This window comes from Euphorbia lathyris, chromosome 5 (genome assembly GCF_963576675.1).
Source record: "Euphorbia lathyris chromosome 5, ddEupLath1.1, whole genome shotgun sequence".
Taxonomy (NCBI): Eukaryota; Viridiplantae; Streptophyta; class Magnoliopsida; order Malpighiales; family Euphorbiaceae; genus Euphorbia; species Euphorbia lathyris.
In genome coordinates, this window is record NC_088914.1 from 33,236,367 (window position 1) to 33,256,707 (window position 20,341).

Below are 20,341 nucleotides of genomic sequence, written 5' to 3' on the forward strand. Positions count from 1 at the left end.
TACATTAGGATAATTAATTTATTAGTCCCTATATTTTGACAAAACATAATGTTTAGTCCCTGTATTTTCAAAAACACATGGTAAGGTCCCTAACTTTTTTCTCAGTGAACTGTTTAGTCCTTCCGTCTGTTTGTTAGATTTTTTTACCGTTTATGACTTCAGAAATGACGAAATTACCCTTTACTATTTACCTTCAAACTTCAGAAGAGGAAATCCAATTTAGAAGAAGAAGCTATTTGTATGGAGAATAAGAAAAAGAACCGATACAATGCTTACAAATTTGAACGATTAAGAAGAAAATCAAGAAAAAGAACATTCAAAATTGATTTCAGATGCATTAGAGTTTAAAGGAAAGGAAAATAAAGGAAAAGAAGAACGCAAATCCAAATTGACTAACAGAATCTTCATGAGAGTCTAACGGCAGGGACTAAACAGTTCACTGAGAAAAACGTTAGGGACTAAACAGTTCACTGAGAAAAACGTTAGGGACTTTACCATGTGTTTTTGAAAATATAGGGACTAAACAGTGTGTTTTATCAAAATATAGGGACTAATAAATTAATTACCCTTTACATTAATATCTATATTTTCTCTCTCTTAATTCTCTCTTCTCTCTCCTAATTCTTTCTTGCGTTTTCTGCATCTTCCATCGTCCTCACCGCCACCAGCCGCTTCCTCCGTCCTCATCTCCACCAGCCGCTTCCGCCTCCACCTCTTCCATATATATATATATATATTTTCCAACAATCCTTACCCTCTGTTCTCGAATTCCCCCTCTTCCCCTGCTTCCCGCAGGAGAGATCGAGATACCATCCTATATTACCGCCGACGCTAATTCCGGTCCAAACACGGCAAAAGTAGCAGCAGTTGACGGTGAAGGCGGCTTTCCCCACCAGCCTCCAGACTGAGCATATTTCAACAATTCCATTGCTCTTCCTTTCCTATTCTCTCTCTATGATAGGCTCGTAGAGAGAGAGAAAAATGAAGAACACCATAAGATGATACATCATCACATTCTCTCTCTCTATTTCTTCACAAATTCGACCATGTTCTGTTCTCACTCACAAACTCAGCACTTTGGAACCAACTGCTCAAACCTTTTCGCTGGCTTGATTTCACCATGAAGGTAAGTAAGCTAATCAATTCTTAAATGATAACAAACAAGCACAAGACAGGCTTAGGGTGACTCACAAATTTCTTTTTTTGTTCTTTTGACATACATTAGTTTTTATAAATTTTACAGAGGGAAAAAAAGAGATAATACTCCTACTTGTCAAAGCAATGGCGATTCCAACTCCATTTCAATGGCGACAAATCTTCTGGTTTCTGATCAGTATTTGAGCGAGATTTTATCGGAGAAAATATCTACACAACGAGATCGAAGAAGACGACGCGTCGACGTTTGGCGGCTGCACTTAGAAAGCATATCGGAAACGCCAATTGAGGCTTAATTATATTATCATTTTCTTTTTGTTATTCATTGGGTAAATTACAGAAAACGACTGGTGGCGGTGAGGACGATGGAAGCGGCTGGTGGCGGTGAGGACGATGGAAGATGCAGAAAATGGAAGAGAGAATTAGGAGAGAGAAGAGAGAATTAAGAGAGTACATATGAATATTAATGTAAAATAAAATAAAAAAAGAAAAGAAAATATAATTAAGGGTAAATTAGTCATTTAATATTAGGTGGGACCCACTTTTATTTATTAGGGGGTTAAAAGTGATGAGGTGGCGCGTTGACCAGGTTTTGACCGGTCATAATTACCGGCTGTACACTTTAGTGGGAGGTCACCAAAAGATTGTACAGTTTAGTATGACAAAATTTTGGTTGTATACCAAAGTGTGATTTGGGGTAAAGGTTGTACACCACGTATGTAATTTACCCTGATATATCATAATGTTGGGATGGTTAAAAGGTTTGTTTTGTTGTAAAAGGTTACGAGGTGAGTCTCATTTTATCCTAATTGATTTCTTACCTACAACTCTTTTTAAGTTTTTTTTTTTCCAAATGTAATTTTTAAGAAATTAATATTGGATTTATAAAACATTAAATATTTCTACTTCTTTTAGACTTAAAAATTTTAATTTTTTACATTCAACACATAAAAACTACGAAAATTTAGGTGTTTTAGTTTAACAACTTGAACATATAGAAAATTAAATATGTTTATGTTTTTTACTTTGGGCAAAATGAAGCAGTTTTATCATGTTAGATGTTAAAAAAAATTCCCAGTCCTGATGAGCGGGAGTTTAAAAAATTACCACAAACTATCTAACTAAAATTAGACCTCCTAAGTCTCAAATCGCCACTGTTCCTTCTCTACCCAAAGATCATATCAAACCATGAATAATGAAGATCCTTCAGTTCAAGAGTCCCACTTTGGTTGATGGCTTTACCAATATATGCAATACTACGCTACTCTCCTCTTTTCTCTCTTTGGGTTTTCTTTCTGGAATTTCAATGCTTGGTCCCTTTGTTCTGTTTTTTTAATGGTTGATTTGGGAAAAGTTTCTACTGTGTTTGTAAATTGGCAAGTTTAGACTCATTTTTAGCAAAATAAATAATTCATTATTCTCCACAATTTATCTAACATACTGTTTAATTCCCATATTTTAATAATATATTATTGAATATAATAAAAATTAAGGACTAATAAATCATTTATCTGAAAAAACTATAGAAACTGATAAATTATTTACCTAAAATTTATGGGGTATTGTTGAATTTGTTCTTTATTCAATGCGTCAATGATTATCATTACCAATTTAAATCACACCCGTTATCACTTAAGTTTAGTTCGTTTGAGTATTTACTAGATGAGGCCAAAACAGAATACTACGAGAGAATTGGGGCCCAACTCTTTTAGAGAATGCAAGAATGATGTGAATATCAATACAAGTGTCAGGATTAGGAATTCTGACTGTAGAAGATTAGGGCTGAAATAGAAGTAAGGGGAAGGGAAGAATAAGATAGAAGAGAGAAACAAAGAATTAAGGAAAAAGAGAGGAAAAAGGGAAGGAAGAAGGTAAACTTCATTGATAATAATTTTCTGATGCGTAACCTTACAAAAGAGAGAGACTAAATAGGAAAGTACTGCTGATGTGGCGGCAGTTACAATTTCCTACAGCTATGAATAGTACAGCTGTTACAGCTGTAAAACATTATTAAAATAACAACTATTTAAGCAATCAAACACTAAATAACAAGATAAGTAACCACCCAAATAATATCTAAATTACTCCCTTTAATTACTCTAATAATCGTGACAATACTCTCCCCTTTAAAGCATTCTTGTCCCCAAGAATGTATAAGATAGTACACTGAACTGCCACATAGATTGATTCTCACAAGTAGTGTAAATGCTCCCATACCAGCCCATTGTATAAACAGCAAGGAAGTCCTCACATTGTCAATAATGGCATTACGAGTGTTTGGGAATTGCATCATCCTTTGATGCTGAAGAAGCCCAAGTGGAGCAACTGTTCGCAGCTGCTGGAAGGCTGCCTGCTTTGCACTTAGAACAAAAATTTGAATATAATCGGCTAAGGCAGAATTTTGATTGCTTAGATTTGAGCTTTTTATAGGATAGAAATAACTCATTCCCTTCACAAGCTTGACAACCCATCCACTCAAATGATGGGATGGGATTAACAGTTGGCATATAGGACTTTTGCCCTTGAAAAGGACATCTTCAATACGATCAACTATTAATTCTATCTCATTAGGTTCTATGTGACTTGCTATGTAACAGTCCAAGAAGCATCTTAAAAGCATTAGTAGAGCAAGCTTAGTAAGGTCTTCGGCTTGAAAATAAGGAAGCACTTCAAGTTCTTCCATCCAGGGCCATGCTTGATTCTGTAGTATCAAAGAGCAATGATACATGGCCTGCTGAGAGTTGAAATTCTGGTACTCCTTTATCACCATTTCCACCATTTCCTTGATCACAAAAAACCTGGCAGAATTGACTTTGAATTTTGGGATCTTTTCGATAACCCTTTCCAACATGATCCTGATTTTAAGGTTGTAACCAACAATATTATCCTGAAAGTTATCATCACCAATACAAGCAATGAAACGCTTCTCTAGTACAATTTGAGCATACCCAAGTGTTGCCCCTACCGACCAATCAATTGAGCCATTTTGCATTTGGAACTCATAGCCGCATTTCGTTGCCCATTTTAGCTTCTGACAGTTTGAACCATAAGTCCCCATCAATGACAACAATACCACTGGAAAATATACTGTGTGTATGCTCGAATAGAACATTAACCCTCAATTGTTCTTTTGATTCACTTTTCAAAGGATGTCCGGCAGGAACATAAATCGTGCGGTAGTTCTCAAAGGCATTGGACTTGATCCTCTTTGAAAGGGTAGAAACCTTCATTAGAACAGAACCCAATGTAGGTCCATTTGCAATCACCACACTAACAGGCTGCATAATGACGGCCTTATCTTTCTTGAGAAGAGAGTACCCAACAAGGTTATAATCATTGAAAATGGGTCCAACAAACCAAGAATCATCAGCAGATCCCACCACCTTAACACAAAAAGCAGTGCTTACTGCACCCCCATAAGTTCCCTCGAAATGGGAATGGTCTTCAGGCATGAGGCCTTTAGCTGATGGAATCACAACCACAGGATAACCAGATGCAACAGCTAACTCAACAAAAGCATCGCTTACTTTCGCAACTCTCAATTTTTGCGCAGCCACCAAAACTGGTTTTACTGCCTCATTTGAGAAATTTGTTGCTGTTTCAATTGCAGCCTCCAACCCTAATTTATCACTCCATATGAGGGAGAGTGAAGATGGGACAAGATCACAGCTAAAAGTAGGATGAGGAATCGTAACCAATTTACAGCTAATGTTAAGATAAACAAGATGGTTTTCTTTCAAACAGTGGATATAGCAGTATCTACAAGCCCATGTGTATCTTCCAAGTTATTCACCATAGCCTGGAAGCAGGTAACAGTCTGAAAATACCTATGCTCTTGGGTGAAATCAGGCAACCCAATGGCACGATGAAGGGTACTATTAGTCCCATAATCATTAGAATTAGGCCCCCCAACAATACATATAACAAACATATTCTCGCTATAAGCACCAGCAATTGCATTAAGAATGCTAAGTCCACCAATAGTAAAAGTAACAACACAAGCGCCAACATCACGACACTGGACATGACCGTTAGCACTATACCCTGAATTCAGCTCATTACAACAGCCAGTATTTTTAAGCCCCATTTCCAAACACCCTGCTTCTTGTGTTGCTGTCTGGCTAGGCCCAATGCTCTTCTCCATTTTAATCTTCACTACATTCAGAACAAAAGGTTTCCCTTTCTTTGTACAGTAAGCAATGACCCCCAAATTCAGCTTGTTGGAGCTGATATCTTTGGTATAGGAAAAATTATCCCCAATAATCGGGTCTTTAGGAGCACAAAGCATATGCAAATGCCTAGGTTCAGTCTTTTTTATGTATGCATTTTTATTCACAAGATTTTGACCTTGAATACTAAACAGATCATCATCATGTTTGTTTGGGGAGTTTTGGGTCCAAGATGTAGTAGTTAATGGGGATCTAAATGTTGGTTTTGGTTTTAGAGTGTTTGGAATGTTTTGGGTGTAATATCTAACAGTAGATGAGTAAGACTCGGTAATGGAGGGACTTACCTTCTCCATTTGAAGCTTAAGAGCTTTGGAATGACCTTGATTTGCATCTACATTAGTGGTTTGCTTCCTTAGAGAAGGTTTCTCCACCATTTTCTCTGTTTTACCTTGCAAACAGGAATCTGCCAGCTCCAATTTCTGCTCAGACTTTTCATCAAACACATGGGGTGCAACTGAAGAAGGAACTGTATTTCGTTGAAATTTTTTAATCGATTGAAGCAAGTTCGATAATGATTTGCAGATTTGTTCATCGTTCTCTTGTTGCTTCTTGCAAAGTAGTTTCCATTGTTCATCAAACCGTTCCTGCCGCTCACGATCCTCCCTGAGGTACCGTTCCATTCGTTGTTCAAAGTCTTCCATGGCCGGAGGAAAAAATGTCTCTGATACCAATGTCAGGATTAGGAATTCTGACTGTAGAAGATTAGGGCTGAAATAGAAGTAAGGGGAAGGGAGGAATAAGATAGAAGAGAGAAACAAAGAATTAAGGAAGAAGAGAGGAAAAAGGGAAGGAAGAAGGTAAACTTCATTGATAATAATTTTCTGATGCGTAACCTTACAAAAGAGAGAGACTAAATAGGAAAGTACTGCTGATATGGCGGCAGTTACAATTTCCTACAGCTGTGAATAGTACAGCTGTAAAACATTACTAAAATAACAACTATTTAAGCAATCAAACACTAAATAACAAGATAAGTAACCACCCAAATAATATCTAAATTACTCCCTTTAATTACTTTAATAATCGTGACAACAAGTAATCTAGAAATAACCTAAAACAGGGCTCACACACGTGTGAGCTGTCAAGTGACCGAAGGAACTTAAAGGAAAAGGGCACACGGCGTGTGGAATGGGAGGAAAGATTCTGTCCGATTTTGGTCAATTCACACGGCGTGTCACTTAGACCACATGTTGTGTGAGTTAAAACGATGGCGGAGCCAATTCTGTTCGAAACACATCCATACACTGAATCAAATACAACCTTCAACATGTGTAATAAATAAATCACAACAACACAGCACACACGTCCTGTGACATGACTTCGAGACCAAGTTTTATCGCATGTCTTGCCACATTCTATTTACTGTTTTCTCCATCTTTTATTAATGTTTTGACACTTGCCTTTATTTGCTGGCTTGTCACTATAATTTATAAACCCCACTTTGCCCCCTATTATTAGATGAGGTTGCTAGTACTAAAGGGGGGTTGGCAAAGGTATTTAAACCAAACATTTTATTTTGTAAGGATACTAATTTTATAAATTCAAATACATTTAAGGTTTTTATTTATTGAGACAAGTTCTTTCTAGTTGAGTCAGAGAATAGATTCACTTTTTTTTTAATTTACAATTAAAATAAACGTTATTGTAAGTCGTTGTTTTCTATCACTTGCTGATGATGATGCTGAGTCAACAAGTCAGCGTAATTGTAAGTCAACCCGTCAGCAAGAGTAAAATCAAGAAGTCGGAATGCTGAGTTATCAAGTCAGCATGGCTGTGGTCAGCATGGTACTGAGGTGATAATACAGGTCAACATGGTCTTGCTGTGTTACCACTGGTCAGTAGGTCTTGCTGAGTTTGTACATTTTTTAGTAAGGATATTTTGGGTATTTTCACAACTTTGTAAAGGCTATAAAAGGTCTGGGTTGGGAAGTAGTTTCACAAGAGAGATTCTTAGACTAAGTCATAAGTGTACACTGTGATAATCTGAATTGGGGATTGGGAAAACACGAGAGTTTCTGGAAAAGGAGAAACTGTTTCAATCTTGTTGTAATCTCCATTGATTAGTGAAGTTGCTGGATGTAGGCAGTTAAGCCGAACCAGGGTAAATTCTGTGTGTATTCTTTTTGATTGTTGTTTCAAGATCCAATCTGTGATCTTTGTGTACTTTGTTTCTCTGTGTGGTTGATTGATCATTTGAAGAGTAGTTCAACAATTGGTATCAGAGCTAATCAAGAACAGAGCAATGGGTTTTACAAAGATCGAGATCGAGCGTTTCAATGGTAAGGGAGATTTTGCTCTATGGAGACAGAGGATGAAGGCAATCTTGGTTCAAATGAAGGTTGCGAAGGCTCTGAAGGGCGAGAAGGAATTTCCGGCGACAATGACGAAGGAGGAGAAAGAAGATCTTCTTGAATTGGCTTACAGTACGATCGTCCTGTATCTTGGCGATAAAGTGCTAAGAGAAGTTTCGAAGGAAACCTCAGCTGTTGGGGTTTGGCTCAAGCTTGAACAGTTGTACATGACGAAGACACTCACCAATCGGGTTTATCTTAAGGGAAAGCTTTTCGGCTTCAAGATGAACGAGGACAAGCCAGTTGAAGACTATCTTGATGATTTCTCAAAGATCATAATTGACCTAGAGAACATAGAGGTAAAGATTGAAGATGAAGATCAGGCCATAATGATCTTGAATTCTTTACCCCAGTCTTTCAGTCATTTTGTTGAAACCATGAAGTACGCTAGAGAAACACTAAGTCTGGAAGAAGTTCCGATGGCGCTAAAGTCAAAACAGATTGAGGCCAACACCAACACTGAAGCTGCAGAAGGATTGTTTGTTCGTGGAAGGTCTGAGAAAAAGGACTCTCACAAGCCAAAGAACAAGAACGGGAAAAAGTCCAAAACTACATCCTCAAGCAATAAAGAAGGCAAGGTCTACAAGTGTTTTCACTGCCATAAGGAAGGACATTTCAGGAAAAACTGTCCTGAGAGGAACAAGAGTCTAGGTCAGCCTAAAGATCAAGGCGAAGCCGCTGTGGTAGAAGAAGGTTATGAGAGCGTTGAGGTCCTTGCTGTCACTGATAAAGATCCAAACACTGACTGGATCTTGGACAGCGGATGTACATTCCATATGACTCCCAACAGGACGTGGTTCGAAGACTTTCAAGAGGAAGGTGGGAGAGTTCTTCTAGGCAACAACAAGTTGTGCAAGGTACTGGGTCAAGGCTCCATTAGGCTGAAGATGTTCGATGGTCAAGAAAGGATTATGACCGGTGTGAGGTATGTGCCAAAACTGAAAAGAAATTTAATTTCTTTGGGTACGCTTGATAAACAAGGATACAATTATAGAGCCGAAGGGGGTATCATAAGGATATCTAGAGGACCTTTAGTTGTTATGAAAGGTACCATGAGTAATGGCCTATACACACTCCTAGGTAGTACTGTGTTAGTCTCTACCGCAAATCTCACCGAGTCTAAAACTGATAGAACCAATCTTTGGCACCTTAGACTAGGTCACATGAGTGAAGTTGGTTTACATGAACTTAGGAAGTAGGGTTGTCTTGGTAAAGATCACATAGGAAAGATAGATTTCTGTGAGAACTGTGTCTTAGGGAAGTCTAGTAAAGTCAAGTTTCCTAAGTCAGCAATACATAGAACCCAAGACATTCTTGAGTACATTCACTCTGACCTATGGGGGCCAACAAGAACTAAGTCTCATGGTGGGAGGACCTATTTTATGACTCTTATTGATGATTACTCTAGAAGAGTATGGGTTTATATTCTAGCTCATAAGAATGAGGCTTTGCAAACGTTCAAGGATTGGAAAGTGTTAGTGGAAAACCAAACAGGAAAGAAAATCAAAAGGTTGAGAACCGACAATGGTTTGGAGTTTCTTGACAAAGATTTCATCACTTTGTGCAAGAAGTCAGGTATAACTAAACATCATACCGTTCCTGGAACTCCACAGCAGAATGGCCTAGCAGAGAGGTATAATAGGACTATCCTAGAAAGAGTTAGGTGCATGTTAATCCAATCCAGTCTCCCTAAGTCTTTCTGGGCTGAAGCAGTGCAAACTGCGTGTTACCTAATCAATAGGTGCCCATCATCTGCTATAGGTTTTAAAACACATATGCAAATGTGGTCTGATTACCTAGAGGATTATGAAAAACTTAGAGTGTTTGGTTGTTCAGCTTTTGCACACGTTAGACAGGGAAAATTAGAACCTCGGGCTCTAAGATGTGTTTTTATAGGCTACCCTATAGGAGTCAAGGGCTATAAGTTGTGGTGCCTAGAATCTGGTTATAAGAAATCCATAGTCAGCAGAAATGTTGTGTTCAATGAGATGGATTTTCCTTATCGGAAAAACCAAGAAAAAACTCAGTTAGAACCGAGTAGTCCTAAGTCCATTCAAAACCTTGAGAGTGTTAAGAATGAGGTGGAGCTTGAAGAAAATAGTGAAAACACCCGTAAAACCGAGCAAGAAGTCAGTGATGGTAATGATACTGAGTCCAGTCAAAGCTATAGACTTGTTAGAGACCGTGAAAGAAGAGTCCCTAGGGCCCCGGTTAGATATGGTTTTGAGGACCTTGTAGCTTATGCATTTAGTGTTGCTAAGGAAGTACAAGAGTCTGAACCTGTAACCTATAGGGAAGCTGTGAATTCGGTTGACAAGGAACAGTGGCTTAACGCTATGAAGGATGAGATAAAATCCCTTGATAAAAATGAAACTTGGATTTTGGTAGATAAACCTTTTGATAAGAAGTTGGTCGGTTCAAGGTGGGTGTTTAAAAAAAAGGAAGGGATACCTGGTGTAGAGGAACCTAGGTTTAAAGCTAGGTTGGTGGCCAAAGGGTTTACTCAGCAGGAAGGTATAGACTTTAATGAAATCTATTCACCGGTTGTTAAACATAGGTCTATCAGGATTATTCTCTCTCTTGTAGCTCGTTTTGATCTAGAATTAGAACAGTTAGATGTCAAAACAGATTTTCTTCATGGAAACCTGGATGAGGTCATATATATGCAACAACCAGAGGGTTTTGAAATAGGAGATAAAGACCAGCGGGTATGTTTGCTTAAGAAGTCTCTATATGGTCTGAAACAGTCCCCTAGACAGTGGTACATGAAGTTCGATGAGTTTATGATAAGTCAGGACTTTCATAGGTCTAGTTATGACTGGTGTGTGTATAGTAGAGACCTTAGTGATGGCTCTAAGATTTATCTCTTGTTATATGTTGATGACATGCTTATAGCTTGTCACAACAAAGCAGCCATAAATCAGTTAAAGGCACAACTAAACACACGGTTTGAGATGAAGGATCTCGGGTCAGCACGGAAAATTTTAGGGATGCAAATTTCTCGAGACAGAGGAAGAAAGAAGCTATTCCTAAGTCAGTCAGTTTATCTGAGCAAGGTGTTAGAACGTTTTGGTATGACGAATTCAAAGGCCGTTCTCACTCCACTTGCAAGTCACTTCAAGCTGAGCAGCAAGCAGAGTCCTCAAACTGATGAGGAAAAGGAAGACTTGGAGAGGGTGCCATATTCGAGTGTTGTAGGCTGTCTAATGTATGCGATGGTCTGTACACGTCCAGATTTGGCTCATGTTGTGAGTCTCATCAGCAGGTTCATGGCAAATCCAGGAAGAGCTCATTGGTCAGCGGTGAAGTGGGTGCTGAGGTATGTCAAAGGCTCACTGAGTAAAGGTTTGAGTTATGGTGGAGCTGAAGCCCTAGTGGATGATGTAGCAGGTTTTGTTGATTCTGATTATGCTGGTAGCATTGACACCAGAAAATCCCAAACCGGGTACGTATTCACTGTGTTTGGAACTGCAATAAGTTGGAGGGCAAGTCTACAGTCAGTTGTGACTTTGTCAACAACCGAAGCTGAGTTTATTGCTGTTACAGAGGCAGTAAAAGAAGCTATGTGGCTGAGAGGAGTCTTAACGGAACTTGGAGTGACACAGATTGATGGTTTGAAGATTTACTGTGATAGCCAAGGAGCTATACATCTGTCAAAACATCAAGTTTTTCACGAGCAATCCAAACACATAGATGTGAGAATGCATTTCGTCAGGGATGTGATTAGCACTGGTACTGTTCAGGTGGTGAAAGTGGGAACTGAGGATAACCCAGCCGACATGCTGACCAAATCTGTTTCAAGTAATAAATTTGAACATTGCTTGAAACTGGTTAGGATGGTCAGTGGTCCTTGAGTGTATTTTCTTCACTAGTTGATGGAGTGATTAGAAAGACAAGGTGGAGATTGTAATTCGTTGTTTTCTATCACTTGCTGATGATGATGCTGAGTCAACAAGTCAGCGTAATTGTAAGTCAACCCGTCAGCAAGAGTAAAATCAAGAAGTCGGAATGCTGAGTTATCAAGTCAGCATGGCTGTGGTCAGCATGGTACTGAGGTGATAATACAGGTCAACATGGTCTTGCTGTGTTACCACTGGTCAGTAGGTCTTGCTGAGTTTGTACATTTTTTAGTAAGGATATTTTGGGTATTTTCACAACTTTGTAAAGGCTATAAAAGGTCTGGGTTGGGAAGTAGTTTCACAAGAAAGATTCTTAGACTAAGTCATAAGTGTACACTGTGATAATCTGAATTGGGGATTGGGAAAACACGAGAGTTTCTGGAAAAGGAGAAACTGTTTCAATCTTGTTGTAATCTCCATTGATTAGTGAAGTTGCTGGATGTAGGCAGTTAAGCCGAACCAGGGTAAATTCTGTGTGTATTCTTTTTTATTGTTGTTTCAAGATCCAATCTGTGATCTTTGTGTACTTTGTTTCTCTGTGTGGTTGATTGATCGTTCGAAGCGTAGTTCAACAATCAATACCGATCCTTATCAGATCAACCACAATCACAGTTAATTGATGGTTGTAGCGCTGATATTTCATTCCAAATCTTTTTGGATTTAATGAAATAAGATGAGTCTATGAGAAACTTTCCCAAGCTCTTGTTTGAGATGGAAAAGTTGAAGTCCATTGTTCTCGCCAATTGCAGTTCTTGTCCATAAAGCATACGCGGATGAAGCATAGAAAAAAGCTTCTAAATATCTTTGGACATGGAATTGATCATCCATGAAAACACCAAACTATTGATCTCTGATCGCCTTCCTAATGCGGAGAATCTTCACTATCCATAGGATCTGGTGAATTGTGCTCAGAAGCTGACTGGTGCTCTGTATTTCCAGTTCTAGTTTGTAGTGCATGCATATTACTTCCTCTGTGCATTCTAGATTGAAGAAGAACACACTCCTAAATGCTCTTTTCTTTTACCATGAAAGAACTTAAAGAGAAAATAACAAGGAATTCATATTATGAATTTTAATTAGGAAATACAGAGTTTACTAGCTTCTACTTATAGAAGCATACATGCTTTCTGTAACTGCCACATCACAATTCTGTTATAACAGAATAATGATTTTCCCGCCAATATTAGACTTCCACGATGTTAATATGAATTTCATCAGTTTGCTCACCCATACACGTGGCAACATGCTTCAACAAATATGAATTTGTAGTTTTCTATTTCCAGTTCCACAAACAAGAAATGGAAATCTGAACAACAATGAATGTTTTAGGCATTTCGACCAATTAAGTTAACTAACAACTACCTTAATCTGTTCAAACTAGCAAAACTCCTCGTTACAAGCAGCCTTATATCCCACGAGGGATGAAATAATCTATCACAGAGAAAGAAAAGCAAACCCGCCCTGTCTTGATGCTTGAAAGGAAACACACCAATTCTATGGCTTTGATGGTGTTGGAGAAGATGGAGGTTTCAAATCTGGATACTGCATAAAATTAAGGAGAAGAAAAGAGTTTGAATTAGTTTCAAATGACACTATCCTACTTTCTACAACCACAAAGACATGGACTCTTTTAGAATCCTGTGTGTAAAGGAGAACCACAACTCCCATTTCGGGTGCTCTACAACTCGACTCCTGTCTGAGCAATCAAATCCTAATGTGGATCACTGCAAATCAGGAGTTTACTGACCGAAAAGAAATACGGAGTCATGCATACACATACACTACAGATCATATTCCTCCAGCTCACAAACCGTGTCCATGACTAACTAAAAAGAATCATCATGCTCATTTAACACATATAACAAAGAAAGAGAGAGATAGTACGTACTTTAGGATAGGGAGATCTGCAATCAATTTTTGTATGCGGTGTGGATATCATCGACTTGTTTACATGTCCATTGTCTGCTCTCTGGCTCTCCGCAACAGAAGGAATATTCCCGTTGTTTTCTTCACTTTTCTGACTAACTCCTCCATTAGTTCCAAGTTGTGAAACTTTGGATTTCTTCTTCTTCTTTGGGTTGATATGGACAGAAGGTGGCAAAAGGGTTTCTTGTATTGCCTACCAAACAACAAAAACCAACAGATTGAAAACACTCTTTCTCTTTTAGTCTTCCTTTAATGGAAAACAAACAAACAAACAAACAAACAATAGTTAATTTATTACAAGGCTAAGCCAAATAATTCAAAGAAAAACAAGTCATATTGTCTACATACAAGTGCTATTTGGCAACAGAACAAGAAGTATGACATAATTGTTTAGCAACAACTTTCCCATCAAAGATTATAGACTGAAACATAAGATTGGCAAGCTCAAACATAGTCTTTTCCACAAACAAAAGTTCCCTTTGAATCATTTAATCCTCCAAGTGAACCAGGCTTCTCCAATTGAACTACAAGGATAAGAAAGTAGAAATAACATAATAATGATGCAAAAGGAGAATAAACATACCAGCCACCCCTTTTTTCCTCTCACACCACCTCTTATTCCATAAGCCTCTTTGAACCCTTTCTTGTACAATAGCGTTGCTGCTTTTAATGAATTACCATCAAAACTACCTTACACACAAAATGAGCAAACAAGGAACAAATTAGAGAAACATACATCACATTTAATAAACAGAAAACCCCCAATTCTTCTGAATTTTCTGATTGTAGCATAAGAAGTAAAAAATTTGAAGTTGAGAAATGATTGGGTCACTTACTCGTCCAGAATGCACAAACTGGTATTTTCCGGGTCTGGGAAAATCTCTAACACGTTCTTCACAAACCCATCTTCATCTTCATCGGAGAATTGAACCTGAACCGCATTCTTATTAAGAATCTTCAAATTGGGAGACCCACCCAAAGCCATCAAGCTTCTAGTATCCCTAATATCCAAAAGCTGAGCATCCTTATCCTCCTTGAGTTTTCGAAATGCATCAATTGCAGAGATGAATTTGTATTTCCTCAAATACTGTTTGGTTACAGGTATAACGACCAACCAAATGAAAGTACATCCGGCAACAAAAAAGGGATATCTGGTGAAGAAATCATCAATTGGAACTAAGATTGAGTCGAAGCTTATTTTTTCAGATAGTTGGTCAGTTGAAGGGGTTAAAGTTTCAGAAGCTAGAGAAGGAAGAGAAGTGAGGAGGTGAAATGTAGTGAAAGAGAAGGAAGTTTTAATAAAGAGATTGGATTGGGAGGAGTAAGTTTTAGCAATGGAAAAGTTATGGCAATGAGAATGGAGTTTAGAGGTGGGGATATGGAGGATTGGTGGAGAAGAAGAAAGGATCATGGAAAAAGATTTCATGATAACCATGAGAGACTGAGTGAGAGGACGACAGCGAGAACGATGATAAAAGAGTAATTAATTCTCCCAACGGATTGGGCTCCCCAAAACAAAGCAGAACAAAGCACAGCTGTGGCTTGGCCTGCTGGTATTTTGGTGATTTTGTGCAATAATACCCGAATTAACGGTAAAAATGGTCTTACAATATTTAATAAATTAGTCCTGAATACAATAAATTTCAAATATCTAAAAAGTATTATTAAATTTGAGTTCATTTGTCCAATATTCTATGGGCTGATTAATATCTAAATTAAAATTTAGACTAATTGTAGATTGATTTGATCCTTAATTCAATAATATCAAATAGAATAATATCCAAAATAAATAGGTTTAAAGCATCATTAATCTCTTAATATTATCCACAAAATGTTAACATTATCTCTTAATTTATTTAAAACATATTTGATTTTTCTCTTGTTAAATTTTTAATAGTTCCATTGTATTTTTATGTATTAGTTTTTTTGTTAGGTAGCATATACATTTTTTTTAATGAAATTGCTTATATCGTTCTTAGATGAAAAAGAACGAGTGCAACAAGGAATACGAAAGGAAAAGATACATAATGTGTTACCAAAAATAAAAGGATTAGGTACTTAATATTTCAAAATGAAAGATTAGTTCAATTCACAAAAATCAGAAGGAATAATAGTGGATTTAAGATGCTTTTTATCTTTTAAAAGAAGTTTGATGACTTCAAAATGCGTTATTTAGCATTTCTATTTTGGTATTTGTGATCCAAATGCAAATTTACAGCTCGTTTTCAATTAGTAGATCGTATCAGGTATTCACTAATCTTATATATACTATCTTCATTTCTTCGTATCCTACCAAAATATTTGCAAGATGTACAGATTATACTAACACTAGTGTGCAGGTGGAGGTGTTTGCTAAGCTTCAAGTTCAACCATTATTTTGCAACTGAAACTTCTTTTCAAAAGCAGCAATGAAGTCCTCCATACATGCCCTATAAGTCTCCATCCCTAAAACCTTCCTTGTAATCTCCAACCCCAAATTCATCCATTTCTTTGCTGCATCAACTACCCCCATTCTCACTGGCACCGCTGCCCGATTCCACGCAGTCATTGCTAGCCATTTCCCTTCCTCAACCGGATACTCGCCTTCCTTCAACCCAACCATTATGCCATGTGCTTGCTTGTACATATTATGCACAACATCATCATCTGAATCACCCTTGTGAATGCTTGCTACTATGATCAATGTGCGAACTATAAGCGCAATATCTTGATAGTCTGGTGAAGGTGATGAAAGCAGCGATGAAAGGCACTCGTTTAAGGCAAAGATAGCCACTTCAGGGTTAGACCTTGCTCCCTGAGAGGCATTGATGCCAATTTGCAGAAGGTATTTTGAGTTGCAAGCCTTCGAACTAGCAAAACTCTTTACAAGGTGGAGTTGTTGTTGAGATCCTGAGTTATCGTTTCGTCCATGTATATCATACGCATTGAATGTGAATATGAAGAGAAATTCTGGCTCAATCATATTCATTTTATTATCATTAAATCGAGCACCCATTGAGATCGAAGTTAGCATCTGCATACACGAATAAAAGCAATTATAGAATATAAAGAGGTATATTCAAAGAAAATAATTCTAAGCAAGGTGACACCCTTTTGAATAAAACATAAGAAGGCATACCTTCCCTGCTTTGTCTAGCAGTTCACCAGCTCTTTTTACTTCAGAGTCTAGCAAAGGGACCTTCTTTTGATTTTCTGAAGCTACCATGGCAGATACAGTTAATATCAATGATTTACAAACCATAACACTGTTTTCTTCTGCTTGACCGTCAGTAAGACCATCATACAATTCTGATATCAATCTCAAAAATTCTGCACATAATTCATAGTTCTTCTCCTTCCCACATTTTGTTCCCAAATTCCATGAAGTTACCGCAAACCAGTGTTGTTCTCGTCTTCCAACTTCCCCTTTCCCGAAAAAACACTCTGTTCCCATCTCAGATGCTCTGGCATGGGCCAATTTCATGAACTTCAGGACTTCAGATTCCTTACCTGGGTCTTTAATGAGGATTGTGATTAAAGTTCGTAGCACTTCGACTTCACTTGTTGGCATGGATCTTCCTGAGGGATAAAATTCCAGTAAATTGGAAAGAGAGGCAACAGCAACAGAAAGAGACTGACAAGCAAGAGCTTCATGTGCTGCCAGAGAAAGAAAGTCAGGAGTGAAATCAAGGCGAGATTTCAGTGTTTGGAGCTGATTGATAGCATCACTATGGCTGTTTTTCTGAAGATAGATCTTGAACTGCACAGACGAAGGAATTACCAATTTACAGACAACCATCAATTCGTGCAAAATGAAAAAAACAAAGGATTTGCCAATTTCCTAACATCTATTCTTTTTTCCATGTGTCTGTGCACAGAGAGAAAGGGAGAGCACCTTAAGAAAAGCAGACGCAGTCGTGGGTTCGAGCTGCAATGAAGGAAAAGTGGGACAAATATATTAATATTATTTGGCATGTGATAGTATCTTAATAACAACGAGCGTTGTACTGGGTCAAGCAGAAAAAATGAGCAATACAAGCAGAGATGAATATAGTATTTACATAATCTTGCATGCTAACTATCTTAATTGAAACCAAAAAAAATAATCCAGATTGAAGTTGTTCAGAATACCTTTTCAGCCTCACTGATGTATTCTTGGGCTCTATCGAGCTGATCCAGAGCAAGGTAGCAGAGACACAAAACTCTAAAGCCCTTGGCACGCAATATTCTGTTCTCCAAGTCGTATGGAATATAAAGCAGTGACTTTTCAAACACCTCCGCACCTGTCTTGTAATCTTTTGATCTAAAATGATCTGAAGCACTGTAAAAGCATAAAGAAACGGATAAAACTTTGATTTCCTACTAAAATTTTCTAAATATCTAATGGATTGGGGATCATAATAGAATTTCTCGAAATGTAAATTGTGCTTTTGTTCTTTGGGTTGCTAGCCATTGGCTGGTAGTTTGGGTATAATACTCATTTTACCAATTAAACGGGTTACAAACTATATGCTCAATCATAAGGTTGATAGTGAAAACAGTCCAATTTAATCAGAAATATTATGTACCAAAATAAGCCTATTATGTCAATTTAATAAATCAACAAGTAGCAGACCGTCCCTACCCACCGCCAGCAATTAAAATTTGACAACAGATTAATAATCAGGCGAAAGCTGAAAGTTATTAGAACTGGGATTATCAGCCTAAAGTTCAAAAGCAACAAATTTTCTGAAAGACCATTAGATGCAACCTTTACCGCTGAAGTAGCATACAAGATTATGCACGAGAGATCAATATACAACTAATTCAATTGTTGGGTTTAAATGGCCAAGCAACCAATATGGGGATTGACAGTCCAAGCTTTACAAGGGTGGTTTTCTTCTGTGTTGGATTACTTACTTGAAGAGTGCTCCAGTTATGGAAAAGATAAAGACTAATAATGGTACAGTGACTCTGAAAACAAATCCTAGTCAACAACATGGGAACTAAAGCCAACACTTTTAATTGCTCAACAAGAAGATAGACACCAAAGCATGATAAGCCACTCAAACAAAACAAATTGATTCACAACACGTACTTTTGGCGGGAGAATTGCATTAACTTACCAGTTCCAAAGAAGAGCGTGCATTGATTTTCTGTATTTGGCCGTTGACTCGTCAGCAAAAAGCGCTACGATTCTCTCATCAGAAACAAGCTCTGTAACCAACTTTGCCCTCACTTTCGACCCTTCCCCACCAACTCCATCCCCAATTACCCTCTGAGCCACCCTGACAGCGGCATTGGCACTTACATGGCATCTTCCCAGGAGTCCCATGAACAAGCCTGTCGCAGTCTCAGCACCGGCTGTACCCGCTGCTTCAAAGTACGCTTCAACTGCCGAAATCCAAACGCTCTCAGGGATTTCCTTATTTACAACCATGCCCCTGAGCTCCTTCTCCGCCTCTTCATATCTCCCTAACCCCAACCAGGCCTTCATCGCCAGAACAGGGAGACTAGCATGATGATCCCCACCATCAACACCACCGCCTCCTTCTCTCAAAACCCTAACGCACTTAATTACATTCTCGTATTCTCCTTTTTGCAAATGCGCAGCCGACATAAACCGGAGTGATTTGAATCTCAAATCATTGAGCTCCATCGTTTGTTCCCGTGTTCTGGATACGCTGCATCCCTTCTGGCATAAATCGAGAGCTTCATTCAAGAGCTTCAAAGCAACGTCGAAAGCATTAGGTTCGTTCTTCGATAACGAACTCTTGCCAAATGATAGGTATTGGTTCGCTAGCAGCTTGTAGTGATCCGACGACCCGAATAGCAAATTTTTGGCCCGATTGAGTAGTGTAATAGCGAGATTCCGGTCTGACACTTCCCAGGCAGTCTGAGATCTCGCAAGATTCAGATCTAAAAGCAATTTTTTCTCTCCCGAATCGGATATTCCTGCGATATCGATCTTTGAGATTATATCCGTAGCTCTCTCAAAACAAGTGGAAGCGATATCAAATTTTCTCAGATCATGCCAGATGAGACCGGTCTTATGGTAGAAGGAAGCAGACTTGATGACTGGAGATGGAACACCAACAACATCGGAAGCGAGGGCGAGCAAGTCGGAAGCGATGTGTCGGAGAGTGGCGTGCTGTTGGGCGATGGGTGCAGATGAAGAGGGGCGGATTGAAGCGGCATTGGAAATGTCGACGCAGGAATTCCAGAGGCGATAACTGAGCTTCCATATCTGGAGTTTGACGGAGTTGGGGAAGGGCGCGAGTTGAGTAAGTTGAACGAGGAATTGGCGGAGATCAGAGGAAATGGTTTCTGGTAAGGGGTTGGAAGGAGAGAAGTCTTCAGTTCGCTTGATTAGGGAATCAAATTGAGATAGGAGCTGTTGCAGATGGTTATGGAGATTGGATTGGGGTTCTAGGTTGGGTTGACGGAGGTCTGGGGAGGAGAACTCGGAGATCCTCATTTTAGGTGAAAATTACAGAAGAGGAAGGAAATAAGGAGGGAGAAAGTGAAATTTTGAATTGGAAGCAAATGGTTTGACGGTTTTGGAGGGAAAGAGTATGCTTCCAGTTCACCACTGTTGACCGAACATCACTTTCTTTATTAAAAAAATAATAATACTGATACATTTGATTGATTTAGACTTACATAAAGTTTTGTTTTTTTTTTTTAACCCGAAATACAACTTTCATATAACTTTCATATAAAAATAGGATTGACATCCTCAATAATAACATTTGATGGCCATTCTGGCACAACAGTCGATAAAAAAACATTAGCATTGGAACAGGTCTACCTAGCTACCAAG

At 38.4% G+C, this 20,341-nt stretch overlaps 2 protein-coding genes and 1 pseudogene across 2 annotated transcripts; all 3 read right to left on the minus strand.

The window, feature by feature from the left end:
- Positions 1 to 3,196: 3,196 nt before the first annotated feature.
- Positions 3,197 to 6,025, minus strand: LOC136229752 (uncharacterized; annotated as a pseudogene).
- Positions 6,026 to 12,864: 6,839 nt separating this feature from the next.
- Positions 12,865 to 15,075, minus strand: LOC136228778 (rhodanese-like domain-containing protein 4A, chloroplastic). The gene is made up of 4 exons (XM_066017256.1): positions 14,397 to 15,075; positions 14,144 to 14,246; positions 13,523 to 13,753; positions 12,865 to 13,176 (listed from the first exon to the last, which is right to left on the minus strand). The coding sequence occupies exons 1-4, from the start codon at positions 14,993 to 14,995 to the stop codon at positions 13,129 to 13,131; spliced, it is 981 nt and encodes a 326-aa protein (XP_065873328.1). The 5' UTR covers positions 14,996 to 15,075; the 3' UTR covers positions 12,865 to 13,128.
- A 627-nt stretch (positions 15,076 to 15,702) lies between these two features.
- Positions 15,703 to 20,066, minus strand: LOC136231204 (TPR repeat-containing protein ZIP4). The gene is made up of 5 exons (XM_066020520.1): positions 18,645 to 20,066; positions 17,671 to 17,860; positions 17,435 to 17,467; positions 16,679 to 17,299; positions 15,703 to 16,573 (listed from the first exon to the last, which is right to left on the minus strand). Exons 1-5 carry the CDS (start codon positions 19,994 to 19,996, stop codon positions 15,926 to 15,928), a joined length of 2,844 nt encoding a protein of 947 aa, XP_065876592.1. The 5' UTR covers positions 19,997 to 20,066; the 3' UTR covers positions 15,703 to 15,925.
- Between the last annotated feature and the right edge of the window lie 275 nt (positions 20,067 to 20,341).